Source organism: Mytilus edulis, chromosome 6, assembly GCF_963676685.1.
Source record: "Mytilus edulis chromosome 6, xbMytEdul2.2, whole genome shotgun sequence".
In the NCBI taxonomy this organism is placed as follows: Eukaryota; Metazoa; Mollusca; class Bivalvia; order Mytilida; family Mytilidae; genus Mytilus; species Mytilus edulis.
In genome coordinates this window covers 81,648,346-81,659,754 of record NC_092349.1, presented here as the reverse complement: position 1 = coordinate 81,659,754, position 11,409 = coordinate 81,648,346, and the positions used below count along the sequence as shown (strand labels likewise).

The 11,409-nt window shown below is 30.0% G+C and overlaps 1 protein-coding gene across 2 annotated transcripts; it reads right to left on the bottom strand.

Annotated features, from left to right (window-relative positions):
- LOC139528605 (serine/threonine-protein phosphatase 4 catalytic subunit) lies at positions 1 to 9,754 on the bottom strand. Of its 2 annotated transcripts, none has more exons than XM_071324641.1 (9): positions 9,678 to 9,754; positions 8,049 to 8,092; positions 6,895 to 7,018; positions 5,515 to 5,667; positions 4,953 to 5,126; positions 4,568 to 4,694; positions 4,013 to 4,202; positions 3,176 to 3,254; positions 1 to 2,639 (listed from the first exon to the last, which is right to left on the bottom strand). In XM_071324641.1, exons 2-9 carry the CDS (start codon positions 8,072 to 8,074, stop codon positions 2,589 to 2,591), a joined length of 924 nt encoding a protein of 307 aa, XP_071180742.1. In that variant the 5' UTR covers positions 8,075 to 8,092; positions 9,678 to 9,754; the 3' UTR covers positions 1 to 2,588. The 2 variants fall into 2 exon arrangements, with proteins under 2 accessions (XP_071180742.1, XP_071180741.1); XM_071324640.1 differs by having other exon boundaries at positions 8,049 to 8,088; positions 9,675 to 9,749.
- Between the last annotated feature and the right edge of the window lie 1,655 nt (positions 9,755 to 11,409).

The window sequence follows — 11,409 nt, the reverse complement described above, 5'->3', positions numbered from 1 at the left end:
TTATGTTTAAATAATTTAATATTAAAATCAAATGACTCAATCGTCAAAATCAATGAATAGATTTACAATGACAAAATCTTAAATTTTGTGATACTTTTGGTCACACATACAACCTCTATACTATATACTGTATGTTCATAAATCACACTTAAACGTCACTTTTAGATATTACAACTTTTGGACCATTTGTGACTAGTGTAATTATCACTTGATTTTCTCTTTATATATTTTCATAAGTTCATCCAACACACATATAACTGCTAACTCTGAACAATAGAGTTACAATAAAAAAAAATACCAAGTATGAAAATGTTAAAACATTAAGAATTTTCTATAATACAATTCAACTGGTATTTCATATCAATGTGTAGATTTGTCTTTAGAAAACAGAGACAAATTGTAAGATTCAAGAAGTGCTCTTTATAATTATTAGGTCTGGAAAGCATTGTATGGTTAATGTCCTTACAAGAAGAAATCCTGCACAATACAAAAAATCCCCATCAATTCGATTATTACCTTTGCACATGAGTGAAGTACTTGTAACCTATTACAGATCCAGATTATTCAGTACCTAAAATGTACATGGGATGTTTATTTACAAATGATGATAGCACTATTTATATCTTTACATATAAAATCAGTAAAAAAGTATGTGTATATCTGCAAGATAAAAAATGATTTTATAAACAAATGATCTATTATGGCTTCTGATATATCAACTTCTCAACTTATTTTAACTTTCAGACACAAATAATTTGTCGGGTAAAGAGAGGAGTGTCTCTTAAATTTAATTATTCTGCAACCAAATAATTTGTCAGGTTATAAGAGGGTACTTAATTTTCAGCTTGGATAGGAAATATACTAAAAATGATATTATAAATCTATGATACATTTAAGTTTCGCTTAAATTTAATTATTCTGCGCCCAGTTTTCAATTGAAAAAAAAGAGAAGATTAAACAAACATTTTCAGAATTGTGAATAAAAGTCATATCTATATTCATTCAAATCTAATGATATTATAGAACCGCTACAGGTATTACAACTGATGCATACAAGTTATACATTTTCCTTGTACTAGTACACAGCTAAGATTCTAATCCTTTTCCTCAAGGGAGATTTGGAACTTAACCCCTTTCCCAAAAAGAATAGCACTTCACCATACTACAAAATTACAATGAAAATTGGATGATTGATTGTAATTTGCTGTGGCAATTTGGAAATTGGATAAAATTATTGAATAGCGCTCGTCTCCTTATAAAATAACACCAGATCATAATGCTGTTTCAGAACAATATACATGTATTACAGATATTGCATACATAAAATAAACACAATGCAAGAATTGATCAAACGTACATAATATCAAGAGGTCAAAAGTAATTTAAATCAGTCATTCAAAGCATTTGTACAAAATGAGAAAGAAACATTGCTGACTTGTATGTTAACTAAACAAGTCCAGTGACATAGATCCTCAATATGAGACACTTGTGAAACCATGTACAGAAAGGGAAAAAAAATGTAAACAATGAATGTTCATTTGTAAAGTTTCAGGGGACTTTGGCACCACATTATATGCTAAATCTTTTCACAATTCTGGTGTACCTTTCACTTAAGTACAGCTTGTATGAAATATTCTTTACAAGGTTAGAATTATGAAAGGAAACAGTGTTAAACCTTTCAGCAAATGACTGTGTCAATATCATTATGGTACTTTACTATTGTACAGAACCTACTTTAAAAATAAAACAGGACTGAGTAAATTTATGATTTGTCAACTTCACATGGTGGAGGCCTACAAAAATTGTAAACACCAAATGACTAAAAAATGCACTTGATGTTGTATATGTATTAAATATGTGGCCTTATGCAAGTGCATTCCTCTGTAAACTTATATCATGAAAACAGCAATTTGCAACCAATAGAGGGTAGTAGAAGGGATTAATTTCCACAATTGCCTGACAGAAATTTGTAAATAATGGATCCTAAGAAGTTGGTGTCATATTTATATTACAACAAACTTTAGTATATTTAAATTTAAATCTTGTAAAACAAGACTCTTGATCAATGCAATTATTCAAAATTTAAACTGAAGGATATTGTATGACATTTCCAGGGTTTTAAAAGAATCATTTTTAGTATTGAAATCTATCAGAAATCACACAGTAAACTTGGTAAATTGCCGTCCATCTTATTCTTAAAGAAAGCCCTGATGCACTTATTTATTACTTATTGCTTTTGATGGTATTGATGAATTGCTTTATACAAAAAAAATATAACACTACATATATTTAAATGTACATTTTCTGTAAACTGAAAGTAAGTTTAAAAGTACAACTTTTCTATTAATACAATTTTTTACTCCACAAAAGAAAACTACATGTTTATTTGCAACATAATTCAGTGCTCTTGATCTTTTTACAAAATGTTGTGTGTATGAAAAACTGAGGTGTAAAAACCTCTGATAAATGAGTATGACAATGTCCTCTGAGACTTCCTCATGTATAACAGAATGTTATACCCCTGGTATATCTATGACCCTTAAAAACAAATTGATCCAGTTTAGTTGTTCCCATGTTATTAAAAGTCTTTACAAGAAATAATCTGGCTGTGGTTTCTTTGATGGTATTCCCCTAGATTCCTACAAATATAAAATAATTTATTATGATTACTCTCTAAACATATATTCATCAATAAGTCTTATGCATATTTTAAAGTTTAACATTTTGTCGTGTCATGATGGGCCATGGCTTTTATTGCTTGCTATGAGGGGTAGTTTTTGCTCAATGTTGAAGTATAATGGGTGACTTCAGTTGCATTTATCAACAACATTTATTCTCTGGAGATTAGTCGTCTCATAGACAATCCTATCATGTCTTATTTTATAATGCCACTATATTTAGGCAATAAGTATTACATATATGAGTAAGGAAAGGAAACAGTTTGTTTAAACTATATTTCACAATCAATATTATATGAGGGAGAACCCCTACTAAGAACAAAACATATTGTATTTTGAGAAATAAAGAATATTGATCTCTGACAAAACTTTCAATTTTAAGAGATATCAATAATATTGTCACATGTTCTGCTGAATGCAATTGATTGAAAAGTCGCTTTTGGCTTTTAGCTTGGCTTGGGTATACATTGATAATTTTCGGATAATAAATAACTTACCTGTGGTGCAGCTTCAAATATTGTAAAATCTCTTTGTAAATGCTCGTCTAATTCTAAAATGGCAGCTACATTACCACATCTATAAAGGAAAGTAGCATTTATCAATCTGAGGAATTCTTTTGAAAGCAAAATCTTTTCATTGAAGAATATGAGATATTTAAGTTTAGGCCAATTAAAATTTATTGATAGATTTTCATCCCCGCCCCGATTTTTTTTTATTTTGAAAAATTTACGATTTCCTGATTTTGTTCATTTCCGTTACTGGTAACTGTCAATAATTTCATTTCATTTGAACTTCCTGTTTCATATTTCTTGTTTCTATTACTTTACAACGATTATGTTGACAAATTCTGCTGTTCAATGATGACAATATCATCTACGGAAAATAGAGATAGATTACCAGAAGGGCATGAAATATTTGGGTTACGAGTAATACGCTGTGTCCAAGAACGCAAGTCGCGGTATGTCACAAATTGGAAATTTCTGTCATTAGATAACCGTGAATTTTTTTTAATAAAACATTGACTTTGTGTCAGCAAATTAGGGCTCTGAAAGATTTTAAAAGCGTAAGAATCGTGGAACCCATTGGTAGAAAAAACATAACTGGATTAAAGAAACTGACTAAAGCACAAATTTGTTAGATCTATGGGAAATCATTTAAAATCAAAAATGAAACTTATCATTTATATCAATTATCAATCTGTGACATTGTAAACAAAACTGTCCTTACAATTTATTGGTGCATATTTAAATGATAATCATGTGACAATGTACATGCTATTTGTTGATGCATATGTAAATTATAATCCTCGTAATACATTGACTTTTAATATTTACCTATAGCAATAATTAGGTGCTGACCACACCGTTAATACTGTTTCATTAAAATGCCACTTGTAACCCTCCATTACTAACTGATGGGCTCGACATATTAAATCTATATGGTTAGCTTCATTAAACTGTGCTGCAACATCGGAACCAAATAAATATCCTGCTCCACGAGGACTCACTCCCCAACCCTGCATATCTATAAAAAAAGGATGAGAAAAATTACTTTCATTTAAAAGATCTTATTTTTTAGATTTGTAATGGAATCTATAAAAGAAGCAACTCTTATTTTACTCATACTTGCTACCGTCATATTAACTCTAAATAAATGCACAACTTAACTGCAGTCATAGAGACTGATTTCATATCCCAATTCTCCAATTTTCTTAATGTTTTTGAAATATAGTACAATAATGGCTAAAAGAAGCCTGCAATGTATACTTTCTCGAAAAAAGATTCACAAACATTATAATGATAATATAAAAATACTATTCTAATTCCTTAAGAAATATTATATAACTTTAGCAGTTTCTATAATAGGCATGATGTCAGAAGTCAATTTACCTTCTGGATCTGACCATAATAAATCACACATTGGACCATCGTGCGGTACTTCTTGTTTCCTGTCTATTGCACGGATTTGATCTAATGTCTGTATAGAGGGAGATAACCCACCATGTACACAAAATATCTGAAAATATATTTAATGGTTTACAGTCCTTTTTTGTTAGTTGAAAAGCATTCTAATGCTGTTTTTCTTGCAAACTATGCTAAATTTAATGTATTTAATGTATATTGTGTACTTTCCATAATGTTAACTAACTATGAATATCTCAAACAATATTGCTAAAAAGATTTAAACGAAATGCATAATATTCATCCTTTCACAATGTTTTCTAAATTCTAAATTGAGCTTGATATCTGAAATTTTATGTTAACGAAAACCTACCTTTCCATCTATAATTGCTGAAAGACTTAAATAATCAAATATTTCTGTACAATATCTCCATACTGTTATTGACCCGTATTTCCGCAAACATTCATCATAAAAACCATAAACTTGTGTGATTTGTCTACTTTCATGATTGCCACGAATTAATGTTATTCTATCTGGATATCTAACCTGAAAAAGATTTTAATACACAATGAAACAATAAGCTTCTCAAGGATCAAAATTAGAAATTTCCAAATTGCAATGTATCCAATGAAATTTTTCAGACTAAGTGTATGGTTCAAATATTTGAAATTTTTATATTTTTGTCAAATGATCAAATTAAATATTTTGACAAGATTTTAGGAAAATTAAACAAGCCAAAATAAATTAAAGTCAAGGTATTAGGTACCACCTCAATACCTGGTTTTCTACTTGTATAATGTTAACGTCGTTATCATATCGAAAAGAACTTCAAATTGTAGCTGGTACATTTAATATTCAAATTCATGCTTGGAGTCTTGTTGTTTGTATTAGCTGTTAAAGATTTATCAGTACTTAGCTAAAAGCTGATACTTACTTTTAATGCTAATAATAATAAAAATGTTTCTACACTGTAAAATCCTCTATCCACAAAATCTCCAATAAATAGATAATTTGTGTCTGGAACATCTCCACCAACTTTAAATAGTTCTTTTAAATCATAAAACTGTCCATGTATATCACCACACACCTAAAAATATCAACAACATAATTATTTAGTATTCTCCTGTATATATGAGCCCTTTGTTTTAAACCAGAGATAAAAGAAAGTATTTATAAAATTATTTCATAATTGTCCAACCTAATTCGAAACTTTTATATTTTCACTTCTACATGTTTATGTAGCATAATTCTAGTACAGTCATTCTACTAAATTTTATAATTCAAATTTTCAACAAAAAACTTATGTATACAGCTTTACATGTAAGAACTTTGAATAGTATTGCACAATTAAAAATTCCAAACAATCCGTTGTGCATTTACATTGAAAACAAGCTTTATTTATCCCAGTAAAATCCTGTCCCTTTGAAGGCATTATAGTGACCGGTAACTGTTCACAGCTTTGTCATGTAATGGATAGATGTAGTATCATACCATTTTATCCCACATCTAGTGATCATGTATTATTTTTATAGAAAAAAAGGTTGAAGGGCTTTTTAAAGCTGACTATGCAGTATGGGTTTTGCTCAATGTTGAAGGCTGTACTAACCTATAGCATAGATGCCAACCCCCTTTTGACACAATCAGTAACAAACTATCAAATTTTCCGTATTTTTGAAAAGTTTTCAGTAATCATTCATAAACGTGCATTTACCAATCAAAATTACTGTAGTATGTATTCCATTCATTAATTGTTCAGATGTTCTCGACTCAAATATTTTTGTTTTGTCAAAAGAAGTAGAGAAAGGGGGAAAGCTACTTAATAAAATGCAAGTTCAAGTTTGACTCTTCGGAAGTCAGTTAGTTACTCAACAATAGGTTGATAACTCCCGAGAAACCGGAAGCATTACATTGGCGTTTCCTAAATACTGGACCAGGACGGAAAAGTAATGATAAAAATCCGCGTTTTACAAAATTGAACGTCGATGATTGGGAATCCGTAACTATTCGACTTTGACCGTAATAGCGTAGTTTATATCGCAAAATCGGAAAAACTACAGAAAAAATCGTAATAGTTGGCATCTATGCTATAGCTGTTAATTTGTGGAGAGTTGTCTTAATTAATTGGCATTCATACCACACCTTTTTTTATGTATAGTATAGTGATGTTGGGCATTAGCAAACAGCAGGGAAAAGTGGTTGTTTTTTGTACTAAATTTCTCCTCCACATTTTAAGCTTCAGTTAAATATTGAACACTTATTAAGTTTATAAAATTGTTAATGGATTTTTTAACAATCTTTAAAGGAGATAACTTACTGTTACAGGAGAATCTACACGCTGTACATTACTTTCTTCTACTAAAATCTCTCTGGCTTTGGCACATAATGCTTTCACTTCACTCTCTTTAATTATTTCACATCTTCTCAGTTGCTCTATTTGTCTACAGAAAAATAACAATAAGTACAGATGTTAACTTTATAGTTTATTGACATCATTATGAAATAATATACAGGGTATTACATTGTAGTGTTCTTATCTAAAGCAATTTAGCATGGCATGACGCCACATATTTTTTGCTGACCTCTTTCTTCTAAAAATTTGCCGCCATGTGCCCTTTAGAGTTATCTGGATTGAGAACAGGTTGAGGTATAGGGTGTTTTGCTGATCAAAGTGCGACAAACGTTGACTTAAGTTAGTTGCATGTTATTTCAGACTATTAATCACTTCCGCGAGTACATCATATAATTTTTAGTTTCAACAAAATAAGTTTGTTACTTCGTTAGAACTTGATGAAAATTGCCTTAAAACTTTTAAGGTGGTACCTTACACTACAGGGAGATAACTCTGTAAAATCAGCTAAACGTTTTAATTACGTTGTGTTGTTTAGGGAATATTAAGCTGCTCGATGATCAAAATAAGTGTTTGTCAAACTGCTATATAACCAGTGTAATTTTTCTTTTGTCAAAGTGTCAAAGTAAATACTTTGTCAAATTTTATGAAAATTAAACGAGTCAAATTAACTTTAGTTAAGGTGTTGGGTACCACCTTAAACCAGCTGCATTTGCTTGCACCTGTCCTACGTCAGGAATCTGTAACATAGTGTTGTTCAGAGCTTTTTGTTTGTTGATGTGGTTCATAAGTGATTCTCCTTTCTTTTAAGATTAGACATTGCCAGTTTTCCCTTTAAAGGCTGTTTGAATTGTTTTACATTACTGATTAGTGACTTAAAGACCCTTTATAGCTTCCTGTTCAGTGTGGGTCAAGACTCTGTATTGAAGGCTGTATTTTGACCTTTATTTACTTTTCATAAATTGTGACTTGGATGGAGAGTTGTCTCATTGGCACTCATACCACATCTTCTTATTTCTAAAACTCAACAAAGTGTGTTTCTAATTTAAATAGACATTAATTTATACATTACAAGAACAGATTACGAAAATAAATGTATACCAGTTAAAAAAAATATGTACCTGTCTAAATCACTTATTTCACTCATGCTTCTGTGTTTATCTGAAAAAATAAGAGAGAGAAAACTATTGAGAAATTCATTTTCTGCATTGGTCTTCTCACTTCAAACTTTTTGGTTTAAAGTATGTCATGTAAACACTTTTTATAGTATGTAAGGGTCATTTCAACTGTAAGCTTAGAACACATGTTCATCATGTTCATTAATTCAGAAGTGAACGGTTTAATGCATTTACAAGAGGTTGTTAAGTGACAGCAGAGGTTGAACCCTGAACAGTTGAGCTAGTATGGACACAACATTAAAAATTTAAAACAGCTGAATTTGGATTGTGATTGAATATTTAAAATAGATTATTAACTTATTAATAATTACCAGGGTCCAAACACTCCTGCAAACTCTTGATGAATTTAAAAAAATTGCTAATTTTAGTCAGTTCAAAAATATCAAAGTCATTCTAAAGATTTAAGTAAGTTGGAAACTGCTCCAGGTGATCTGTCTTTATAATCGTTAAAGACAAACCTGGCTGCCTTATGCTGTACCTGCTCAACCTGAGTGATATGTTGCTTTTTGTGGTATCAGGTTCGTTCGCGTCCAATACTTTCGCACTTCGCACGTTCACACCCAAGGTCCGTTCGCACTCAATTTTAATTCAAATTCCAGTTGAATAATTGGAAAATCCTGATTGTTGTTATAAATTGCTTTGGTGTAATTAAGTAAAACATTCAAGATTTTAAATGAAAAACACACAAGATAATTGTTTTTAACAGCTTGGTCCCTTTGATCTAAAACAATAAAATATAGCAATACACAACTCTATTATAAATTATAACCAAATCATGATAGAATTTATTCAACACACACAAAAAAACGGTCAGAATCTCACTTTATTTTGAAACAAGTCAATGAAACAAAGTTATAGCAACACACTTACCAAAACATGATTAAGAGTTATTCAACACAAAATAAAACGTTGACAGAATACCACTTAATTTAGAAAGGATTTTTTTTTTTAACAATACACTATCCAAAACTGTGATTAAAATTTATTCAACGCAAAAAAAAATGCTGTCTCACTTTATTTTGAGACAATGACAACAAATATAAGAATACACTTGCCAAAACTTGATTAAATACAAAACCAATTAAAATTTGGCGTGAACATGTAGGATGCGAACAGACTTTGGGTGCGAACATGTAGAGTGCGAAAGTGGAAGGGGGCGAACATGAGTGGGAGCGAACGTGAATGAGCGCGAACTGACCCGGATTCCTTTTCATACGGATCCCAGACAGGGGAAGAGTATTCGAGTTTGGGATACACTGTAATTCGTTTTGATTGGCCTTCTTTATTTTGAGACTGACAATGCTACATTTTTCAATATAAAATCTTAAACATATTCCAATCTACCATTTGTAAGGTTTTCTAAAGTTGAAAGTAAACTTTTTTTACGTTCATCTTTTTCATGAAATTTTTTGTCGTTCACTATTTTCTTTTTATCCCAACATGGACAATATGTTCAAGAATTCACTGAATATAAAGAAAACATAACTTGACTCACAATTTTATTACTAGCATCGATAAACATGCAGAAAAATGGACAATGGGGACAAGATTAACCCTAAAAATGTGTACCTGGTTTGCTTCTTCAACAAAAACTTGTCTCTTCCGGTCACTTCTTGCGTCACTAACGAAATAACAAATGTGCGAGACTCTTTTAATTTTTATCAAATTTATAATTTTTAAATCTTTTATATAATTTGTATTCCTTAAAAGATTTAAAATTTTGTCCTGATTTTCAAATACAATTTCTTTATTTTATATTTTTTTAATCAAAATATATAATGGTACTACTAATCACCATCTTTTACTTATTGCAAATAGAGTACAAGAACGAACACATATCATTTTACATGTTTAAAATCAAGGATTTGTATAGTCGTACTATACAAATCCTTGTTAAAATCAAATCAAATAATGTTATTGGTGTAAATTCCTATACAGAAATGATACCAGCCGACATTTACAAAATACAAATACAAAAATAAACAAACAAACAAACAAACAAACAAACAAACAAACAAACAAACAAAAAAAACCCAACCAAACATATTTTCGGGGAAGTTTTACACACCTACCTAGGAGTCAAAAGGCTACTCCCGTATTCGCAAGAAGAAGAAGATTTTCTCAATGATCATGATAAGAGATATATATTTTATATTTACATTGCGTGGAGGTGTTATTCATACAATATTATTAATTCAAGCTATTACAATCAGCTTTAATACTTTAAAAGCTCTTAACAACATTATATTTGCTTTAACATGTTTAAATGAATGTTCAAATCATACATGTATATCACTTAATATTCCAGCTACACTTACAGTACTAATTAATGTCCGTATCATTACTTTTCAAAATGAAACTAAACTTATCTTTTAAGTGATATAGTTCCATCTTTTATAAATATGTGTGAACAAGATAAGTTTAGTTTCATTTTAGAAATAACACTTTTGTTAAGGTCCAGTAGAAGATATTTTTCTAAATCAAAATTATTTTTAACTTTGCGATATATTCTTAGTTTATTACCATGACTATTACCATTATTAGAGTCACAAAAAAGAGCTTGTTTCCAGTATTTTCTGAATTCCTCTTCTAATTTCTTTTGAAAGGAAAAGTGTAATTTTTTCATTGACATAGTATTTTGATTTTCCCAGACATGCTGAAAACCAAGTTTACCTAATAACACTTTTAATTTACTACAAAAACCATTAGGAAAGTTTAAGTTTTCATTGTATGCTTTCTTTACCATACTCTCACTGTCCATAATAATGATATGAAGCCAGAAGTTAATTGTATTTTTAAGGGCTGACAATGAAAGTGGGAATAAACCTAATTCAGAAAGTACAGCATTATTAACAGCACCTTTATTTACACCCAATAAAAATTTAGCAAATTTTATTTTAATTTTATTTGGACTGAAGTTTGCATAGTTTGACTCGATGGTAGTATTTTGTTTCACTAAACTAATAGTAGCCCAAACTTCACTGATATATAACAGAATAGGTTTAATGCATGAATCAAAAAGCTTTAAATGTGGTACTAAATTCATCTTTTCAGAAAATAATAGTTTTCTAATACAAAATATAGCTTTGCTAGCCTTATCAACAGACATTTACAGAGGCATTGGCTGTCAGATTTATTAAGATCACCGGTTTGACACAAATTTTCATATGTTAATTATAAAATATTACAACGTTTATCACAATTGTAAAAAGTCAAGTTAAAATAAACAATGTACCTCCGAAGACTGCCGACGGACGTCAGTCATATAACCCAATATAACCGTAATATTAATAATAAAATTGAG